Genomic DNA, 23,580 nt, shown 5'->3' with positions numbered 1-23,580 from the left:
GTTTTGGAAAATGAAAAAAGAGTAACCTAATCTCCTTTTAATTTTCACATTTATAATCTTTTGCAAGGAGAATCTTGAGATGGTGTGAAATTAAGGAGAACAGTGTTGGTGGGCTAGCAGATAAACAAAATTCCCTGCCCGCAGCTTATTTTCTCTCTGGCAGGGGTGGGGGGGGGTGGAGGTGGTGGTGACTGATGATAACCAAACAGCACGTAGCTTCCAGGTTATGCTAGATTAGACTGAGGCCAGCGCTACGGGGAAAAACAGGTGAGGAACATTCCTCACGGGTGAGGAACGCTGTGAGTGAGGGGTGTGTGTAATTTTAAATGGGGTGGTCGGAGGGACCTCCGTGGGAGAGAAGGTCTTGAGTGAAGACCCGGCGGCGTGGCCGTGGGGGAAGGAAGCACGCAGAGACCTGGGGGCCTGGGCAGGGGAGCAGCTGAGCAGGTCCGAGGGCCCAGCAGGCCTGTAACGTCCGAGGGCGAGGGTGGGGGCGGAAAGCCACCTGGGAGCGCGCTGGGTGAGCAAGAGGGAGTGGAGGGGAGTGCGGTCGGTAAGGTAACAGGACACTGTCGTGTCAGGTGCTGGAGGCTGTCCTGGGGCCCAGCATTTACCAGGAGAAGTGCGAATGGCTGGGACAGACCTCCACTGTCTGCGTGTGGGAAACGGGCCACGGCAAGGCCAGAGTAAGAAGAGACCATTCTAGTAACTATTACAAAAATCTAGATGGGGGGGGGGGGCGACAGGGGGTCTCAGCTGGTTAAACGTCTGACTCTTGGTCTTGGCTCAGGTCATGGTCTCAGGGTCGTGGGACTGAGCCCCGAGATGGCTCTGTGTGCAGCGGGAGTCTGCCTGAGAGCCTCCCCTCTCCTTCTGCCCTGCCCTCCACGCTCACGCACGCTCTCTTGCTCTGAAGTTTAAAAAAAAAAAAAAAAATTCCAGGTGAGGAATGACTCTAGCTTAGACCAGGTGGTGACAGTGAAGGTGATAAGTTGCTGGGTTCTGGGTATATTTTAAAGGGAACATCCATGGGATTTCCAGGTGAGGGTTGTATGAGAAGGAGAAGAATCAAGACTGAGCTAAGTTTTGGGTTTAGGCACCTGGGAGGATGGAGCCTCCGTTAAGATTATGGGTGGGAGGGATCCCTGGGTGGCGCAGCGGTTTGGCGCCTGCCTTTGGCGTGATCTTGGAGACCCAGAATCGAATCCCACGTCGGGCTCCCGGTGCATGGAGCCTGCTTCTCCCTCTGCCTATGTCTCTGCCTCTCTCTCTCTCTCTCTGTGACTATCATAAATAAATAAAAATTTAAAAAAAAGATTATGGGTGGGAGAGGTTTTGTGGGGAAGCTTAGGGTTCTGTTGGAGATATCCTTCAGACATGCAAATGATTAATCTGCTGCCTAGGGAGAGGTCCAGACTGGAGATCTAAATTTGGGGACATATGATAAACTGCATTTGAATATACTGACATCAAATTGACAGAGGTTCTTCCCTGGAATTTTCTTTTTCTTTCTTTTCCCCTACTTAAAGTAGTAGTACCAATGACTTTTTTTCAGAGGACACAAATCCTTTGCCCTGAGAAGACCACAGCATAACTTAAGACAAAGACAAAATGGAATGTATTTAGAGATAACAACCAGCATCAGTCATTTCAAATACGTGAAAGGCCTGCGAGTGGATGAGGGCGATATTAGGACCACTGCCAACAGGAGGGAGTTGAGAGTGGGCGGATTTCTGTTGTGCACACGTTGGGCTTTATGGCCGTCACATCTGTCCGCCAGCAGCCACGTGCCGAGAGAAGCAGTGATCTTACAGTTACCAGGTATTTTAGAAAGAATGTGATGCACAAGGGAGTCTTGTTAACATGGCCCTTTAGAAAATCTAAAAACTCGAAGGTTCTGGGGTTCTCAATGTAAAGTTATGTTTACTCATTCAACACATACTCAGCACCTATTACGTGAATGAGTGACTGTCACAGGTGCTATGGGAAAATAATCATGCACGAGAGAACCCCTGCTCCAAACGGATCAGTGTGTCAGGAAGACAAGACCTGAATACAGCCTACCAGCCGGAAGGGAAGAGGTCCAGGCGAGGAGTGACAGGAACACAGAGGAGAAAGGTGGCTTGGGGGCTGAGTGGAACAAAGAGGACGACGTGGCACCTGAGGAAGGTCTGCAAGGATTTGGAAACGTGGCAGGAAATAAGAACCTGCATCAACATCTAGTTAAAAGCTCTTTTTAAAGTATGTCCCGTTGGTTCTTTTAGGGAGGTCAAAGGTAAGAAGGGTGACTCAGCCAAGCAGACGGGGTGAGTGGCAGAGCTGAGGGGGACTCTGCAACTTCTCACCCCAGGTTTCCCTTCAGGATGTTTTAAGTAGCGTGGGACAAAGAGCCCTGGGTTTTAGTTCTGAGAGTACCTGACTCCCTCAAGGTTACACACTGACTGAGTCATATTTCCTACGATCTTCTGGGAACAGAGCTCTTAGGTTCTTGGCCAGAGTCCCCGTGGTGCCATTTCCGCCATGGCCAGGAAGTGTCCCTGAACGCTGGCATCCTGAGCAGGCTGCGAGGCGCACCTGTCCCCGGGCCTCTGTACCATGGGCAGCAGGGTCTTAGCTGGTGGGGAGAGGCAGTGAGGGGTAAAGGGCTTTGTAGTGCGAGGCTTCCAGCTGGTTCCAGGGGATCCTGAAGATCTTCAAGCCCTCAGATGGGGCGCCCTGGCCTCCACCACCCTTGTGTCCCTTTATCGTTTCCTGCAGCCACTCTAGCTTCCAGCTGCAGGTTGTCCGGGGGAGGCTGCGACAGCAGAGCTCGGACAGCCTCTGCCGGAGAGAGCTGTAATGTGAGCTCCCGAGTTTTTGTTGGCAAGAAATGCTAAAAATGCCAGAGAAACCTGAGACCTATAGGACAGGGCCCATGTTTCCTAGGGGCTGAGTGATAAAAAGGTTCAAGAGGGCCTGCGTCAGGAAGGGCCAGCTCTAGGGCGCCAGTGTGGCTCAGGGGCTAAGCATCTGCCTTCAGCTCAGGTCATGATCCTGGGGTCCTGGGATCGAGTCCCGCATCGGGCTCCCTGCTCCCTGGAGACTGCCTCTGCCCCCTGCTTGTGATCTCTCTCTCTCTCTCTCTCTCTCTAAGTAAATAAAATCTTAAAAAAGTAAAGGAAAGGAAAGGCCAGCTAACCCTGACCATCATTTGGGAGGGGTTCCTGCCTTCCTGCCTCCCTCTCTGGGTAATCTTCTGTTCCTGTTCCACAGGGGAAGCCAGACAGTGGGCTGAGTGGAGAGAGCGAGGGCTGTGACATCAGACAGATGTGGGTCCGAATGCCAGGGCCACCTACTCCTAGTGATCAGACCTCGGACAATTCACTTATACCCTATAACACATCCTTCCTAAAATGATACCCTGGCGGGTGCCTGGCTAACTCACTCAGAAGAGTGTGCGACTTTTTTTTTCTAAAGACTTATTTATTCATAAGAGACACACAGAGAGAGGGGCAGAGACAGAGGCAGAGGGAGAAGCAGGCTCCATGCAGGGAGCCCAATGTGGGACTCGATCCCAGGTCTTCAGGATCATGCCCTAGCTGAAGGCAGATGCCCAACCACTGAGCCACCCAGGCATCCCAGAGTGTGCAACTCTTGATCTCAGGGTCATGACTTTGAGCCCCACATTGGGTATAAAACTAAACTAAAATGATATTGTGGCTGTAAAGTGCCTAACATGATTCCTGGTACCTAGTATGTGCTCTATGACTCCAAACTTCTCTTGTCTCCTTTATCTGCCTATAAAGATGAGAGAAAGGCTGTATCTGTGGGTCCAAAGAATGAAGGAGATTCTACTACTAGAAGCCACACGGACAAGGATGCAATGTTCCCTAAACAATTAGATCAATAGCAAACATGTACAATAAACATTGATACTGTATGTATCCTAACAGTTGAATTTATAAGAGGGCATTTACCTTGATTTAGGAAAGTTTCTATCTCATGATGTGCTTTGAAGAGCTCTTTGAGGTAGAATAGGGGGTTTGCTGATGTCAAAAGGGAGGGCTGTTTCAGACAGAAACCCAGAACACTGACAGATGGTCTAGAGGGTTAACCAAGGTGGGTGTGGGGAAACAAGGCGAAATAACTTGGGAGGGTGGCAGGGAAAGAGGCCTTGAAACCCAATACGGAAGGCTTAGATCTTTCTTCTATGAAGATAAGGCAGTTGTGTAGAGTTCAGGCCCTGAATTTGAATTATGGGCTTTGTCCTCTGCTAATGGGGTGCCCTTGGCTTAGGCACAGAAGCCAAGCTTCAGTTGTACTCAAGAGCGACATAGGAACAGGAACACCGTCCACTTGAGCCCTCAGTGTTGTCCTGGGGATCAGGGCCACTGTCGACCGGGCACCCTTCGTGATACAAGTGTGTCAGGTGCTGTCCATGTTCGTGGCGATCAGACGTATCTCTCTGTGGAGGAAACATCTGTACCACGAAACAAGAACGCACATGTTCCCTCAGACAATTTTCATGATCAGCACTGAATCCCTCCCAACACGAGAGGAGTTAAATTCCTGTGGACGAGATCTAGAGTCGTTCAGGCTCCTAACATGGAAATTTGTACAAATCAGTGTGATTCTCCCGGCTGTTCTCGACTTGAGAGCTAGGCTGACCCACAAGAAACGAGGGCTCCAGGGAACTAACCACAGAAATTCTCAACAAGAGCACTGAAGGGGAAACTAAAAATTAGAACAAAGCAAGTCTGTACTTCACAAAATTTCCAAGTCAAAAAGCAAATCAGTGTTACTAAGAAAGTGATGTTATTATTTAAAGATCAAGACAACATATGGTTTTTAAGAGAGAAAAGCAAATGTCAGAAATAGCCTATCTTTTCTAAAAAATGGCAATGCCAACACTTAAAATCTGTTAAAAATTCCCTTCTTTAAAAAAAAAAAAATGAAGTGTGAATTACAGGTATGAGCTTTACACCATAAATAAAATTTGGCATTGGAGCCTCTGCTTTTTCTCATTTGCATCTCAACTAAAACTTAAAAAAAATCCCTTCTTGATCTAAAACCGTGCTCCTTAAAGTACGATCTACGGACCAGCGCCAGTTTACCAAACTGTTTGTTAATGGTCTGTCAAGGGATAAGTACAGAGATTGAAAGTTAAGGATTTAGAAGCTTTTATGGGAGCTGACAGTAACTTTTATGCTTAGCTGAACCTAATAACAAAACAGTTTGGTCCTGTTTTTCAATCTTCTTTTTTCTAGTTGCTCACTTTTATTTCGTAGACATGTTGGTCCGGATCTAAGGAGCCCCTGGTATAAACCTTACTTTGGAAAATGAGGATTAGCACATGACAAAGAAGTTTCTGATGGAAGAAGTCCTAAATAGCATACGTTAGAGATGAGCTCAGAACTCTTGTGAGCGTATTAACCGAGGACAGAGGCGAGGGGGAAACACCTAATATGCATTCAAGAAACTGGGCAAGGGACACAGGAGTAGCAATCGGTATGAGGAGGCAGCTGTCAGGTGATTCGGGTCACTGCCCTCATACTTACTGGCGGACTCTATAAACTTGGGGTAGGCGTCATACGTGATGAGTGGAATTGGTAGATCCCTGAAGTACAGTTTCAGTGCGCCGGTGATAATGTTGATATCTTCATACATGTTCACGGAAATATCTGCTTTCTCGCCATCTTTGAAGGATGTTAAAAAAAAAGAAGAGTAAGTATCTGGACGCAGGCCACCTCTTTTTTTTTTTTTTAGGGCACCTCTTTAATATATTTTTGTTATACAGTCTTTAGAGATTAACAATACGTCAGTTTCTAACGTCAGTTTCTAACATCAGATTCAGTGTGCGGATATATATAAATGATCAATTTTCTGTGAAAAGCAAAATCTGTTTTTTTTTTTTTTTTAATTTTCTATTCTGAAGTTACTTATTTTTTCCAGGTTTAATGGAGGGAGGCGGGGGATGGAGTATGAGAGGACAGAGGTCAACGGCAATATTTATAGATTCCAGGAGTATTTGAGAATTCCTAGGGGAGTAAATGTGGCATTGCTTTTTCTCTTTTTTATTTTTATTTTTCTTTCTTTTTAAAATAAACCTAGAGAATGTGAAAAATAACAAGAAAGGCACTCCTAACTTATAAGAGGCCGCCTCTGACTCACCCCCAGGCTCCAATGTGAAGTGTGGATGTTGTCTGTGCCCTGGGGGTGGGCAGAGAGGGAGAAGCAGGAGTGAAATGGAACAAGACTTTAGAGTGTTGAAATAAAAAGAAAAGTTATAAAACAGGAGTATTTTAGAGGTGTGGGGCCTTCCTTTACTCCCCTGCATTTAGTAACTGGTTAAAGTACCTGAGATTTTGATCTACAAAAGATTTAATTAATGCCTCCTCTGAACTGATCTTATTATTGCTAGGTTTCTTTTATTCTGTTTGGCTTATGAACAATTTCTCTTGATTTTAAAAAGCAGCCTCTTCCCTATACAGATATTAGAGTGGCTAAAATCCAGAACCCTGACGACAAATGCTGTACAGGATGAGGAGCTAGAGGAACTGTAAATTATTGCTGGTGGGAACACAAGATGGTACAGCCACGTTGGGGGATAGACAGTTTCTTACAAAGCTAAACAGACTCTTACCATATAATCTAGCAATCACACTCCTGGGTATTTACCCAGAAGAGCTGAAAACTACTTATGTCCACACAAAAATGTGCTCACAAAATATTTACAGCCAGTTCATTCATGATTGCCAAAAAAATGGAAGCAATCAGGATGTCCTTCAATAGGCAAATAAACTGATATATCTAGACAAAGGAATATTATTGAGCAAGAGCAAAAAAGAGCTATCAAGCCATGAAAGGCATGGGAGAGTTTTAAGTGCATACTAGTGAGTAAAGGAAACTAGTCCAAAAAACAGTTACACACTCCTTGATTCCAGCTATATGACATTTTGGAAAAGGTAAAACTATGGAGGTCAATAGAAAGAACCGTGGTTGTGCCAGGGGCTCAGGGGGAGAAAGGAAAGGAAGAACAGGTAATACAGAGGAGATTTTTATGGTGGTCAAAGTTCTTTGTGCCACTGTGATAGTGGATGTGTGACATGTGCATTTGCCAAACCCACAGAACTGTCACAACATGAGAAGTGAACTTCAGTGTAAGCTGCTGACTTTAGTTATTCATCATGTTATCAGTGTCCGTTCATCAGTTGTAACAAATGTACTCTATACTAATGCAAGATGATAATAACGGGAAACTGGGCGGGGGGGGGGCATGAGAGGAGAGGTTATATGGGAAATCTCTGTACTTGTGGTGAAATTTTGTAAGCTAATACTACCATTAACCTAAAACTGTAAACCTAAAACTACTCTAATGAAGTCTGTTTTTCTTTAAAGAAGCCTCTTTTAAATGCAAAATACCACAGCCTATCAGACGTTCACATTCAAGTGTGAATTAGATCACTGATAGGTCTTTCACACTAGGGTTGAAATCATAGGCAGTGGCAATACACATTGGGATAGACTACTTTCTGAGAGGAAAAGGCAATGGAGAAGGCTTCAGTGGAGGACCTTAGGCAAATGTGTAGGTGTGGGGGCCCAAAGACCTGGAGAAGGGGGATGGGCGGGCACAAAAGCAAAGTAGAAGAATTATGAAGGCAGATATCACCTCTATCAAAATTTTTACTCAGGAAAGAAGAAAGAATACGGGTATATTCTCTCCTGAGACATGGTTCCTGTTTCCACCAACTAGAAGTTATTTTTTATGAGAATCCAAATTTCAAATGTCCTATCTCATTATAGGGCACACGTCCAATTTCTGTTTGGACAATAGAGTCCCCAATCTTCTAGTTCAGTTACATGACAGGTTAAACCGAATTTGGAGGTCGATCTGAGAACCCTTCTACCATTCAGCTAATTCTTATTTATTTATTTATTTATTTATTTATTTATTTATTTATTTTCATGAGAGAAGAGGGAGAGAGAGGGAGAGGGGCAGAGGGAGATGCAGGCTCCATGCAGGAAGCCTGACATGGAACTCCATCCTGGGTCTCCAGGATCAGGCCCTGGGCTGAAAGCGGCACTAAACCGCTGAGCCACCCGGGCTGCCCTAATTCTTTTTATAGTAAGATATTCTATTCATTGTATCTTAGTCCACTCTCCTTTCACGTCTTACTCTCTAAGCCACAGCATTTTTCAGGGCCTTGACAAGGACAGCCTCAGGGCCTTTGCACAGACTCTTCTCTTGCCAGGGTCTTTACATACCTCCTTTCTTTGCTACTGAACCATTATATGGCCAACCTCTATTCTTCTCTGGAGAAGTCTCTTCTGATCTCCAGCATCCCCCTCCGACCCCAAAGGAATAGGTTAATTTCCACAGTTATTAATATTTTCCTTTGTAGCATTTATTAAAATCAATAATGCTTCTGTGGTGGGGGAATCTAAGTCATTACACTGGGTCTCTAACTCAGTCAAACATGGTGAAGGGATGCATGGATGACAGGCAGTTAGGGAGGCCAACTCCAACCTGGGAATCTGAGGTCTGTGATGACTTAGATTCCCCCAACCATCCTGCCTGATTTTCTCCATAATTTCTAGTAAATTTAATTGTTCTGCATATACTTTTATGAAAATGGCCCAGCTTTGTGTGCTCAGATACTGGTTATATAGTTAAATTTTATTTTTCTTTCTCACCTCAAAATGTAATGGTTTAATATACTAATAAAAAAGTAAAATTATAAGTTAACTTTTTATTTGGTATAATAATCAATGACTTGGATAAATAATGCAAAGAATAACATAAGGAATTGTGCCTTCTTGGCAGAGAGCACTGTCGCCCTAAGTCGATGAACACGCTGAAGAACATACCTCTGTCAAAAGCCATCTTGACATCTTCAATTAAGTCACTAAATCCTGATACTCGATACAGTCCTTCAGAATTAAGACCTGTAAAAATTAAGGGAGCTGATTAGTTTCTTTGGAATTATGCCTTTTCTTCATACTTTACTTCTTCCCATACTTCAGGCTGGAGAAGTAATGTGTGAGAAAGAATGATTAAATGTACTTGTTTAGAAACTTCTTCACATTTTCTCCTAAAACAAAACCACTGCACTCAGTTTTTAAACTCTGACCTACTGTTAATTAAGTATTTGTAATTTGGTTCATCACTTTGTCTAATTAGATCAAATATATTGACTCTTAAGGGAAATAATTCATCAATCGCCCCAATTATATCATAAATTCTTTTATATAACAAAAGACTAAGATAACCACATTAATAGGCCCATATCAGTGTTTCCCAAATGGGAAAGAATAATTAGGATGTAGCTCTGTTTTTTTGGCTAGGATAGTTTTAATAGAGCATTTATACCTTTGCTTCTTGGACATAGCATTTTTTCTTTTCTTTTCTTTCTTTTTTTTTTTTTTTTACATTTTTTCTATCTGCGTGTCAACCTTTATAGACTAGAAGCATTGTCATTCAAAAAATATTTAAGCATATTTCCTATAACTAGTAAAATATACCTTTAAAATCAAGCTGGTTCATTATTTGCTAAATTAACTCCTTCAGACTTTCAGATCATTTGGCATCTGAAATCACTCCCCCCCTAAACTTAGAGTAGACAACTGGGTTATGCCATGAGGCACCCAGAAGGGTGTTAGGACTTATATTCACGGTGCATTACAACTGTTGAACCACACTGGAAAGGCCTCACCTCTAGATTCAATTTCCCTGATGCACATGTCCACCACCATTGGTCGCTTAGTGATATGGGCTTTCACGAGTGTTGTAAGGTCACAACTGTATACCTTCTTGACATGTTTCAAGTCTGGCTTACAGTCATTTGGGACCATCTTGGAACACTGCTTATGAACATTCAAACCACAATCTAAAAAAGATATAAAAAGGAAAAATTCATCAATGTTTTCAGAATTTTGAGCATGCTGGAGTGTTTATTTTAGCAAAAGACACTCCATCCAGCTTGAATTAGGCTTAAAAGGGGACGAGCTTCCAGCAGTTTCTGCAATGTGGAAAAACATTCCTCCCATCTTTTCTCTTGGAAAAATCTTGGTTTTAAGTCAGAAGATGAGCACTCTAGCTCATGCTTCATCATTTACTTGTTACATGATCTCAGGAGAGATCCAACCTGAATAAAACAAACTTAATGTGTTAAAGATCTATAAAATGTAATATTATGCCAACTAGGCAACTTTAAAATTATCCATTTCCACAAAGTTACATAAAAATTGTATTTGATGTGGGATATATAATTGCATTTTAATATATTTGCTTTGAAGAGGAATCAGACCTCCAAAAGTAAGAGCATCCCAGGACCCTCTTAAAATCATGCTGCTCATAAGTATCTATTCATAATCCTTGATATAATGTAATAAATTTAGTGGCTAACAATAGCCATAGTTATTATTTGTTACTATTAGCACCAGCTTACTGATGCTGAGCACTAGTTCAAGTGCTTTACATTATTTCCATTAGGCTCACAAAACTCTATGAAGTAGGTACTATTTTCCTTCTCATTTTATAAATCCGATGAAACCAAGCATGTGTTAGGTAATATACCCAAGGTCATGGATGTAGTAGTATGTAGTGGAGCTGAAATTCAAGCCTACGAATGAATGATTCTAGGGTCCATGATTTTCATACCTATACCTTCTTGCCTCTACTGAAGCTTGTCCTTTGCTTTGTAATTTTACTGAGTTATAACTTCTAAGATGCCAGAACTCAAACATCTTCTAGTTAATATTTTGAGATACTTGATTTCCAACAAGAACAACGGAATTTTATTTTTTCTAATACTTTATTTATTTGCCAGAGAGAGCTTAAGCCAGGGGAGAAGCAGGCTCCCCACTGAGCAGAGAGCCTGATGTGGGGCTCAATCCCAGGACCCTGAGATCATGATCTGAGCCGAAGGCAGACGTGCAACCAACTGAGCCACCCAGGCACTTCCAGCAACAAAATTTTAGAAGAAACAGAGAGGAATTCAACTATTTAGCTCAACTAGAGTGAAGAGTGATAAACCATCACTGAGTAATTTAACTAAAATAAATATAATCTTTACGCTTTTAAAAATATTTGATGCTTTTCATAAGAACTTGATGCTGACCCCTTGTAAATCTGATTCAATTCTATCCAGGTCTTAACGAAGCCAATTTGAAAATCCTACAAGGCCATGACCACTGCCTGTGGTCACTGGGCAGACTTTAGTTTTGCTTGCTCTTCCAGCAAATGCTGGTGATTATCATTGTAATAGTGCAATCTAGTTATAGATGGAAGTAATAATACAGAGATAAGGAACATTTGCCAAAATTTATAAACGGAATCATCCTTTCATTAAACATGAAGACACTGCCAACTTGCAATGAGTACATAAGGCCTGTGGTGACTCAAAGGGAGGAATTCCTAAGTGTCAAGCACCTCCCACGTGCAAAGACAAGCTAGGTGTAGAGGGACACTCAATCTCTGCACATGTGCGTGTAAGAGAACAGCACTGGGTTGGCAGGGCCAGTACCAACAAATACCTGAATGCTTTCATCAGTAAAGAATAATAGCTGCTTCTTTGAATACGGAGATGGGCTTCCTGAGCATAGAGCTTGATCTATATTATCTGAGGAAATGACCCAACAACATTCTGTAATAGTTAGACAACGTCCAAATGACTAACCTAACCCAAAACCCCAATTCCTCTTTGTATCTCTATTAGATACAGTAAGATTTTGGATTCCATCATAAGGCAAATCAATGGCAAAATGTCCAGGTAGAAGACTTTGTTTCCCCTGAACATTTTAATGTTTTGTATAACTTTTATAAGTTAGATTTTACCCTATGATCCATTAGCTGTGCAATTTTGAGTTACCTTTCCTGTGTTTCAGTTATGTAAAATAGGAATAATATTTATTATTAGCTCTATTGTCTATCCATTATTAGGTTCATGTGAGGCTTCAATATTAATATATGCAATTTCTTATGTGTAGTAGAAGTGTTTACCTGGACTATGTTATTGTCATTATCAAGAAGTTGAGAGGCCTGTTCTACGTAGCATCCCAGGGTTTGTTACATGGTATTGTCCTACCCAGCTATGGTCAGAAGCTAAGTGGAATTCTGGGCCAGTTCTGTTTGTCACATGTGAATGCAGGACCTGGATGACTGGGGTTATAGCTGCTTCCTCATATTTACTGTTCTAATACATCTCATTTACCTAAAAGTGTCTCCAAATCAGTACTTGATTCTTCTGCTTTTATCAAATCTGGGGAGTTTTCACAGTCACTAATTTTTCAAATATTTTTTCAGCCTGCATCCTTTTCTGGGACTCCAACAACGTAAATGTTAAATCCTTTGCTATTCTGTGCTACGGGTCTCTGAGGCTCAGTTCACTTTTCAAACTGTTTTCTTTCTCTTGTTTGAGTTGGAGGATTTCTACTGATCTATCTTTAGGTTCACCACTTCCTTCCTCTGTCACCTCCATTCTGCTACTGAGCCCATCAATCTGGTGAGCTTATTAATAAAATTTTCAGTTCTAAAGTTTCCATTTAGTTATCTCTTTATTTTCTATTTCCTATTTTTCATTGTTTCCAGAGTTTCTAATTGCTTGCTGGAGCATTATTATGGTAGCCGCTTTCTGTGTCTGATAATTGTGTTATTTCAGTATTGACATCTGTTGCTTGTCTTTTCTCACCTGAATGGAAATTTTCCTGGTTCTTAGTATGAAGTGTAGTTTTGAACTGAATCCTGGATATTTTGAGTGTTATAAGAAGCCTCTGGTTCCTATTGAAAATTACCATTTTAGCAGAGAGTTAAACCTGTTGGGATTTAGAATGCATGTCCTGGCTCAATTTGTAGGCCATGGTTCAAGTATCAACTTATTTACAAAGCCTTTGTAATGCTACTGCAGTGCTAATTTGCCCACCCTACTTGTATGTTACCTAAATGGCAGAATGGTACCCCACATTCGGGAGGGGGGGCATCTCTTAGTTACTGCAGGGGGGAGTCGGAAACCAGGGTGGCATTGCCCTGAGACCTGGTTGAGAAGGAATGCCGTGCCACATGGAACTCTAGGGTACACATGGAAGACAAGTTCTGACCGTGGTCTCAGCTGCCTCATGACTGCAGGTCAGGATGAAGACAGGGCTGCTCCTACTACATGGTGGGGATGAAAGTCTAGGTGCCACCACAGGTTCAGCCAGGAGGGGTATCGCTTTCTTCCTGCAAGGCCGTGATGAATGACAGGCCTCCACTCATTCCCAGGGGAGAGGCGCACCCTTGGGATTGCAGGGCGGGGTGATACAGGGTTCTGCCCACAGACCACGGCAGCAGCAGCACTGCTGCTTGTTCATGATGTTCACCTGCGGGATGGCAAGAAGGGTGAGAAGGTCTGGCTGGCTGTACTACCTTTTTCCAGGGCTTTGGCTAAGAAGAACAGGCCGTGGGTTATTTTTTGTCTGTGCCTGTTGGCATTCATGGGTTGTGGGCTTCTCCACTGCCCAGGCTGGGATTCATGGGAGGGGGTAAAAAAACCAACCCCAAACCACCAGGAGACTTGCTGCTGGCTTCCTTGGTTTGGCCTGCCTGCCTTTCTCCACTTTCAGAGTTTTCTGACAGTTGAATTAAATATTTTGTATGGAGTTTTTTTTTTATTATTATTGTGAGGAACAAAATGAAATCTATTTATTCATCTCGTCCAGAACCAGAAGAACCCTTACATAGTATTTTAAGTGTATAAAAGTCAGCAAAGCTTTATAATTTAATATTAATGTTGATGTGCCTCATACTTTGTGTACAGAGAAGTGATAGCTCCAGTTGGAAAGGGCTGTTGGTAACCACCTAGCCCAGGGTCTTTACCTTACAAATGCAATAAAGCTCCAAGAGGCTAAATGACTTGTTCAGATTACTCAGCCAGAAAGTGGTAGGACTGAGATGTAGCCTTGCCCCCCTCATTTCCAGCCTGTGCTCGTCCCCTGAGTGAGGCATGCTACCAGCAGTACATCTCACACTGTGAGTTATGGTTTTTAGCCCTGAAGATGAATTTGCTAGTTTCAACCTCTTATTCAGTAATGTTTATTGTACCCAAGTTGTATATACTTGAGCTTAAAAGACATTATTATTATATTTTACTGTTGTATATATATGATTTGGCAAGGAATTTTTTTATATCAATGTACTTTGATTTTTTTAAAGTTTTTAATTACAGTTAACTTACAGTGTAATACGAGTTTCAGGTGTACAATATAGTGATTCAGCACTTCCATACAACACTCCCACCCCCCTTACTCCCCATCACCTACTTCACCCATCCCCCCTGCCACCTCCCCTCTGGTAAGCATCACTATGTTCTTTATAGTTAAGAGTCTGTTTCTTGTTTTGCCTCTCCTTTCCCTTTGTTCATTTATTTCTTAAATTCCACATATGAGTGAAATCATTGGCAAGACTTTTAAAAAGTAGTGATATCCTTTAAAAAGCAGTGATAAAACCTACCCATTATAGTCTTGTTTTTGTCATATCTTTCCTTATGTATAAACTCCCAATGGAAACTCACCAGCAAGCAAAACTGTAAAATTTTGACACAACATCAAAACATGTGAATGGCACGAATGGCCTGATATTAATGCCAACTTTTTTCCTTTGAATAACTGGAGTTATCTACCACCTTAAACATCAGCAGGCTCCTATGATTATTTGTGACTCTGTGAAAAGTGGGTAAAGTGATGACTGAGCTCAGATTTACGAATTAAGGAAGAGGGAAATGCTTTCTAAGTTGTTATTCTTTCTTTCATTTGAGTAAGATTAAACTGTGGAACAACCAACATATTCTGTTCAATTTTAGAAATAAATTTCAAAGGCCAAATTTTTGGCAGGATTGGATATGAAGTCCTTCAGATGCCCAAAGGATAGGGCAAAGTCATGAAAATAAAGCATCTTTATACTCTTATGTTCACGGTGCAATATACCAGCTCTGAGCTTCCTCTGAAAATCGCTCCTGCAGGGACTAGCAGTACATCAATATTTCAGTTTGCCATTAAGACTTTATTTGGTTTTCATACTTATTTATTAAAGCCATATAACTCCTATATCGTTCCATTTCTCCCAAGTAAGCTCAACAGTATAAACAACAAAAGTCCATAAAAGGTCATTTCATTTGTTGCATTTCTTGGTTTAGTAGGTTATTTTTATGCTACAATTAAACCACATTTTCTCCTCCTAATCCTTCAAGTTAATAAGCATGGACTAAACCATATGAAAGGAAAAATGAAAAAACCCAAATAGCATTTTATTCTGTCCTTTATTAATGTTTCTATTACTTAGACTACTAACTTAGGCTACTCGTAGATTTTAGATTTCCTGGGGCTCGATTTCTGTACAAAACATATATTTTATGTCTACAAAGCACAAACATTTATCTTTTGAAAAAAAAATAGCTGATATTATTTACATTAAATTGATAGAATTAAGGGTAATGTTAATAGTGTGTTTTGAAAGGAAAGATAATTATTCATTCTTCGAATGTTCATTTTATTTGTTTTTAAAGATTTTATTTATTTGAGAGAGAAAAAAGGTGTGAGAGAGAGGGCATAAGCAGGTGGAGCAGCAGGCAGGAGAGGGAGAAGCAGGCTTCCTGCTGAGCAGGAGCTGGGCTTGATCATGGAACTCCAGAATCATGACCTGAGCTGAAGGCAGACACTTAAACGACTGAGCCACCAAGGTGTGCCTCTTTACTTAATTTTTAAAAAGATTTTTTTTTTTTTTAAAGTACTCTCTCTATCCAACATGGGGCTTGAACTGCATGCCCAGAGATCCAGCTGCATGCTCTTACTGACCAAGCCAGCCAGGTGCTCCATGAGTGTTTTGTATTTTAAGTAATTGCAAATGAAAGTTTTATTTCAAAACCTATCTCTTAGATGTCCCCTCCTCTGAATCCCTATCCAGGGAAAGTGGGAATAGCCCAATTCAAATATGTATCAGAAGTCATTACTTTCATAAGCAAAATTAAAAAGAAGAATTTGTTCTTTTGGATATTTGTGAAAATATTGCTGCATGAAACTTCTAAGCAAGTCTTATCAATTTCTCACTGGTTTAAAAGGACAAACCTAGGGGCATCTGGGTGGCTCAGTTGGTTAAGCGTCCAATTCTTGGTTTCGGCTCAGGTCATGATCTCAGGGTAGTAAGACTGAGCCCTGTGTGGGGCTCTGTGCTCAGCACTGAATCTGCTCGAGATTCTCTCTCCCTCTCCTTCCCCCTCTGCATCTACCCCCATGTGTGCTCTCTCTCTCAAATAAATGAGTAAATAAGATCTTAAAAAAGATAAAAGATAAACATAACTTTTTAGGTACAATCAATCAAAGCAGTAATTAAAATACTTCCACTCCTTTCCTTCAACCTAAGTGCTTGTATACTTTAAGCAATGAATGCACTTTTATTACTAGGAAGGAACTGCTCCCATTCCCTGTTGCAAGGGTGGGGGGGGGTAGGGGGGAAGGTGACAGTGATGCTAATGAGCACTTGGAGAAAAAGAGTCACTTGAATAGATAACCAACACTAAGCTGATGTGTGATTTACAATTGTTATCTAGCTTAGTTCTCTGACTACTCTGGCAAGGCTAAGGTGAAGACAATTCAGGAATGCTGGTGGTGGAATAATGGTCTTTTTGACGGGGGGGGGGGGGGGGGAGGGGTTGTTTGGCAGTCTCAATGATTATGTAACAACAGATTATATTAACCCATAAACTTACATTTCCGAGAGAAAGGGGAAATGGCTTGGGGAAACATTCTGTCTGAACGATGATCCTTTGAATTTTACTGTTGAACCCACCTATTGTGCTCATAAATATTTTAGTAGGAGCACCACTCCCAACCTGTAGTTCCATATTCCCCTGCGACATCCTTTTAGTCTTTAAAGAAGGCTTGGGAGGGGACGTGGGCAGAGGAAGTAGAGGAAGAGGACGTTCAAGCCGCGGGGGAATCTGGCTGGTAGGGGTGGCGGGCCGGGCGGTGGGCATGGAGCTCGCGGTTCGGAAGGGACAGCTTGCCTGCTAGGAGCTGGGTCCAGCCCGATCCCTATGGTGACTGCCAGCCTGCTGACTGGAACACCACTCAATATTTCACATGATGTTTAGAAAAAATAAAACGAGGGGGTGGGGGTGGGATACAAAACTGATGCTTCTGGCGAATGCTCCCTGAAAAATTGGACTAGCTCGCTTCTGCCTTGGTGGATTTTGAAAAAAGAAACCAGAACAAAGCAAGCTGTCTTGGGCTCAAAAGCAGATAAGTACATTCCTTTTCTATAGGCAGTTAGCCTGCCCTTCTCATTTGGAAATAGTATCTTGAGTGTTTAGTGGCTAGTGTACTAGTTTCCTGTTGCTGCTGTAACAAATGACCACAAACTCAGCGGCTCACAACAGGACTTTGTCCTAGTTCTGGTACTCGGAAGTCCAGTTTGCCTCGGCGGATATTAAGGTGTTAGCAGGCCTGTGCCCCTTGTGGAGGCTCCAGGGTAGAATGTGTTTGCTCCTTCCCTTTCCAGCTTCTACAGGCCGCCCGCATTCCTTGTCCAGGGCCCTCTTCCTCCATCTGCAAGGCTAGCAGCATAGCATCTTCTCCCTCTTCCCACTCTGCTTCTGTCCTTTGTTCTGGGACTGCCTCCTCTTGTAAGGACCCCCGTGACTGTGGTTATACTGGGCCCATCCCAACCATCTGGGGCAATCTCCCCACCTCAAACCCTGACCTTTAATCCCATGCTCCTTTTTACCATCAAAGGCAACACAGTCACTGGTTCCAGGGATTAGGAAGTAGACTTCTTTAGGGAGTCATTGTTCAAGCCAACGTAGTTAGTTCTCTTTATATTCTTTGCATTCTGTTTTAAAGTGGATGGCTCAAAGGTCAAGATGAGCCACTTCAGATCTAAGAATTGCCATAAAAAACAGAACTAATTCAAATGCCAACCACTGCATTAAAAAAAAAAAAAGATGACTTGCTCAAATACAAATTAATATGGTTCAAATCACATAGAATATAATGCTTTTATAGACAAGGCATAAAAATAAAAAATCTCCTTAAGGCTTTTCTTTCAATTCCTGCACAATTATGCAACAAGCTATGGAGGCTACTAATGTGGGTAGCTGTGTGTTGGGGTGGGGGGTGAATCATTTTCTCTTTCCTTTTCGTTCATATTATCACATATTGTAAAGGTTCCAAAACATTTCTTTAAACATATTCTTTTTTTTTAATTTTCTTAAATTTATTTATGATAGTCACAGAGAAAGAGAGAGAGAGGCAGAGACATAGGCAGAGGGAGAAGCAGGCTCCATGCACCGGGAACCCGATATGGGATTCGATCCCGGGTCTCCAGGATCGCGCCCTGAGCCAAAGACAGGCGCCAAACCGCTGCGCCACCCAGGGATCCCCAAAACATTTCTTTCAAACATGATTTGGGATTGTAGCATATTGTCAAAGATTATCCATCCACGTACCAGTTCTCTGCTAACATAGCAAACTCAGAATTCTTTTTTTTTTTTTTTTTGCAAACTCAGAATTCTTATGGAGATGGGCTTCATATTTCAAAACATAAGTGATACACATCATTACTTCAGTAAAAGAAAAGCTTTAAAGTTAGTGACAGTCACAAAATGTTTAAGAAACTGTTGCAAAGTTCTGGCTGGTCTGGCTGTGTCATAAAGGCAAAATATGCTTATTAAGACCCACATTCAAAAAAAAAAAAAAAAAGACCCACATTCCTTAAGCAGGTGATTTGTGCTCTGGAAAGAGTATTCCATTTACCTTTGAAAACCCACAGTGTGGATGGTCTTAATACTACTCTATCAACATTTTAGGTTCCAATGTGCTCCGCCCTTCAGTTCAAAGGCTTCCCCTCAGCCTTCCTAATCAGGATATCTCATCCTGACTCGGTATCCACCAGTCAGAAGGATGACACAAGGTTGTCCTCATTTATTTTCTGAGCAGAGACTTGCAAATGGGGTTGCCAACCCTCTAGGATGATGGAAGAATCACTGCATCTGAGCTGAGGCTCTCTTCGATGGAGACTTCTGTCCACAGAAGTCAACACATGAGGAATTCTCATCCACGTGTGTGGCAGGGAGGTCCTTGAATAAATCTGGCTAATGATGTATGCCTAGAACCTTAACATGCCTTAGTGACATTAAGGAAATAATAACTGAAGAAGAAGGACTTGAAACATTAATATGCAATACATATTGTATCATGCTAATAAAAAAACAATTTAGAAGAAAAATAAGACCCTTAAAATTTCTGCACATAATGGGCAATAAAAATATTCCATTAAAAATCAGGCCATAAGGGAAGCCCCTGGGTGGCTCAGCCAGTTGAGCATCTGACTCTTGATTTCAACTCAGGTCATGATCTCAGGGTCGCTAGATCAAGTCCTGTGTCGGGCTCTGTGCTTGGCAGGTGTGGTGTCTGCTTGAGATTCTCTCTCCCTCTTCTTCTGCCCCTCCCCCGCCACCTTCTCACAAATTTTTTTTTTTAAATATTTTATTTATACATTTCATGAGAGACAGAGAGAGGCAGTGACACAGGCAGAGGGAGAAGCAGGCTCCATGCAGGGAGCTGTATATACAACTCGATCCCGGGACTCCAGCATCACACCCTGGGCCAAAGGCAGACACTAAACTGCCAAGCCATCCAGGGATCCCCTCAAATAAATCTTAAAAAGAAAAAACAAAACACACCACAGGGGACCTCTGGGGAAGACAGCAGAATAGGAGGATCCTAGTACTCTTACAGCGATGAACTGAGTAATGTAGAGAATTGCTGAATCACTATATTGTGCACCTGAAACTAAAACAATACGTGTATGCTAATTATACTGGAATTAAGATAAAAAAATCATGTCACAAAGAAAATGTGGATTTTTTAGTGATAAGCTTGACAGTTACCATTTTGAAAAACTTTACTCTTAGTATATGTTTTTAAGTGTTAAGCTCATGCTAAAAGACATGTAAAAATATATTTTTTAGTTTTACAATTTAAATGGCAGGAAAGAAATGTCTATGACCAAACACTATAATTTAAATGTTTATTTTTAAGCCAATGTCAGAATTTAAAGAAGTCTGAATAAATGGCCAATTTTTGGTATAATTGTCCTATACAAATGAATTTCACAGGATGTGAACAACTTATTTTCATAAAGCATTTCAATAAATCCCAGAGTTTGTTAGTTCTTTATGTGTAAATCTTCAAAGTTTCTAAATTTATATCTAAAACTACTATGGTCATATTTTATAAAAAGGATTTGGCATAGTCAAGATTTCAAAATGTCACAAACAAAAGATTATTGACTAAGTGGTTTTTCAGAATTTGGTACCCATCTTTGAAGATAGTCATAGATTTTTTTTTTTAAAGCTTCAATTTGATTTTGCAAAAATGTAGTAAGGACAATTCAGCTTAACAAGTTATCTTTAAAATTCAGTTTCCAAGGCAACAATCATAGGTCCCTGTACACTGCTTAAAAAAAATCATTTTTATAAATTTAGTTACTGTAACATCAAAGGCAAGAGTTAAATATAACTGCCTTACTTTTATCTCCTTTTATCAGACTTTTTGAACAGGACAACTTCTGACTTTTTAATGGACTAATACTGGATCCCTGGCCTGCTGCCTACTAAGGTCAAGACGGTTAAGGGGAGATAAACTGCCAATTTCCAAAGTGGCTGTTTGCAAATCTAGCCTACTGCATGTGTGTTAAGAGCAACCAGGATCCAGCCTATTGTATATGCATACCAGCAAATCGCCTTACAACTTACTCCTTCTAACTCTGTAACTAGTAAAGCAGAAAGGGAAAAGCTCTTACCTGCACATTTCACTCCCTGAGCAATGAGACCCCACATGAAGTTAGCACAGTATTCACACCAGTGTGGCCCTCGGAATGTATGGACCTGAAAAAAGAGGAGTGAGTGACAGAGTGGCCAGAGGGGAGAACACGTGGACCATGAGCCTGTTTTCCGTCAAAGCACTATAATGCAAACCACAGTTAGTACCAAAGGGCGCGGTATGGTTACATTTAGAAAAACTCTGGTTGAGTGGAACCGACAAGCAGTTAAAATTTCTTTCAGAGCTTGGTTTCCTCTTTGTTTTAGAAATGATGATAAATCAAACCAATATTCTGTGATTTACTTGGCAAAACAATTTCTACGGTAGCTTTCCAACTGGCCCCCTCCAGCCGTAGGCCTCATCTATGTGTTACACAAATACTGGCATTTTCCAAGTGCTATGGCATGGAGGAGAAGGAGTGAAGTAGAGTGTATCTGGGTCCCAGAAGGATTTGGTCAGATTACCTATCTTCCATCATCTGTGACTACAGTTAGAGCCACAGATGGTGAAGGTGATACTCAGTGACTGGTCACAACTGAATCATCTAAAAGGGCCAATTTCTATTCAAAACCATTTGATACTTATTGTGTTAGTTAAGGGAATGAACATATTTTTAGAAACTGCAGAAGCTACAGTAATCAGAAACCCTATCTGAGTGTAGTAATTATGCACAAACCATTCCAGCCTCAAAAACATTGATTCCTTTATCTCTAAGAAAGGAATCCCCAAAGGATTCAAATGCTAAGATACTTCTAGACTTCCATGTTTAAGAAAGAGAAGCCATTCCAGCTTAACTCAGATGAAAAAGTATTGGTAGAAAAGAGAAACAAAGAATCTAAACCCCAAGTATTAAAGAATAAAAGAAAAAAAATGGAACTTTATCAGTAACACTTAAGATTTTGGAGGAAAAAAAAGTTCCTGAGTAAATATTGGCTAAAGATGCACCCAAGAAATAAAAGAAAAAGGGAGAAGGGAGTAAGGAAGTCACTGATATGTGTATCAAAGTGCATGTACTTGAAATAATTTCTTATGCATGACTTCCTCAAAAAAATAAAAAAAAGTGAAAAATCACAAAGTGTGATAATTTGGCTCCAACATAAATATCTGCTAAAACAGCTATTGCAAATAATAGAATTCACTGCTACGATTGTCATTTTTGCTACTGTTCTTTTTATGTGTCAAACAGGTAAATGATTTTTAAGATAATATATATAACTTATTTTTTCCAACTTAAGATGCAATTGGACACAAGACTTCGTATGAATGTAAGATGCGTATATGCCATTTAGAAAAACCAAGCCAAGTAAATTATGACAAGCCACTGATTGTAATATAAATCCCAATTCCAGACATGTTAAAATGGGGGGGGGGGGCAGGGAAGCACGTATTAGAATCAATGAGAAAAGGTGTATCATGATTCAGAATACTTATGCTAGCCAAAATAGCCAAATAAGGCTCTCATGAATAACCTGGTGTTGGTTCCTCCCAAGTAGGTATGCGCTTGTGACTCTGGTCACTTCCAAGTGAGCTTGAGTACAAAATGTGTTGATTTTTGAAAAGCGGGCCATGATCTCTTTTATGTCTTTTATGGAAAAGCATCAGGAATGCAGACGCAGTTGCTTCCTGATTGGTAATGATGCTCAGTGCCTGTAAACTCAGAGCATTTCCTTGAGTTTCTGAGGCAGAGCCCGAGACCAACATTCAGATAGTCTGTGATGTCTTTGTGTCTGTCAGTATTTCTCTGAGTGAAATAAAACTGGATCAAGTAGCAGTCTTGCTTTGAGGGGAATGAGTGAAAAAGCACTGACTTGTATAGAAACAGTTGCATAATCATGAAATAGCTATAGAATCATGACGTTAGTTTTAGGGAAAGTCTTTGGGATACATACTGGCTTAGATGTTGCTAGATCTTGGATATTCCAGTATCACTTGACTTGATGAGGTTACCAGAAATGGGCTGGAAATATAGAGGAGGAAAGTCCCAGTCTTGTACCTGCCAGTTATCTCATGATAAAGGGTCTTAAAGTTACATCTGGGAGAGTGAAGACAAGAGTAGATGATGTGAAAGAACTTAAAACCGGGCTCATGGCAAAGAGCTCTGAGTATTGAGAAGTTATGACAGAACTGATTCCCTTCCTCGCCTTCAAAACGGCAGCAGTGAACGTGGCATCTGGAAAGTCTTGGGACACTTCTTCATGTGGCATGTACTGATGGAAAAGTTTGGTGCGACAGGCTGGCTCTCCGACTAAAGGATCACATGTGTATTTCAGAGAGCAATCATTAAGAAATTGTTACTCATATGCTTCCTTCTTGGACGGCGTTTTATAAAGGCATTCTGAGCCATGTGGGGCTGCTGGTGTCGGAAGGTAGATTATACGGCTCTCCAGGAAACGGTTCTAGAAAGAGGCACCAAAGCACCAGAAGCTTACTAAACTACTTCACTGGATTCCCTTTTGAATCTTGATACTTAAAATTCATATTTCTTAAATTTTGTTTTGTGACTCCACAATGGACGGTATTTGTAAAAACTGAATGTTGTAGCCTTTTTGTCTTTTTTTTTTTTTTTTTATTCATGAGAGACACAGAGAGAGGCAGAGACACAGGCAGAGGGAGAAGCAGGCTCCTTGCAGGGAGCCCGACGTGGGACTCGATCCCGGGTCTCCAGGATCACACCCTGGGCTGCAGGCGGCGCTAAACTGCTGCGCCACCGGGGCTGCCCCTTTTTGTCTTTTTTAATTCCCCTTGAGGTCA

The 23,580-nt window shown here is 41.4% G+C and overlaps 1 protein-coding gene across 5 annotated transcripts in view; it reads right to left on the bottom strand.

Moving 5' to 3' along the window:
• CHN1 (chimerin 1) overlaps nt 1-23,580 on the bottom strand; it is a 197,423-nt gene that overhangs the window by 3,674 nt on the left and 170,169 nt on the right. For all 5 annotated transcript variants that reach the window (XM_055307689.1, XM_055307691.1, XM_055307690.1 and 2 more), the window contains 4 exons: nt 20,810-20,894; nt 9,693-9,866; nt 8,848-8,925; nt 5,538-5,675 (listed from right to left, as the gene is read on the bottom strand). In XM_055307689.1, the coding sequence (XP_055163664.1) occupies nt 5,538-5,675; nt 8,848-8,925; nt 9,693-9,866; nt 20,810-20,894 (475 nt within the window). The remainder of the gene's footprint in view (nt 1-5,537; nt 5,676-8,847; nt 8,926-9,692; nt 9,867-20,809; nt 20,895-23,580) is intronic.

This window comes from Nyctereutes procyonoides, unplaced genomic scaffold (genome assembly GCF_905146905.1).
Source record: "Nyctereutes procyonoides isolate TBG_1078 unplaced genomic scaffold, NYPRO_anot_genome, whole genome shotgun sequence".
NCBI classification, from domain to species: Eukaryota; Metazoa; Chordata; class Mammalia; order Carnivora; family Canidae; genus Nyctereutes; species Nyctereutes procyonoides.
This window is presented reverse-complemented; position numbering and strand designations above follow the sequence as displayed.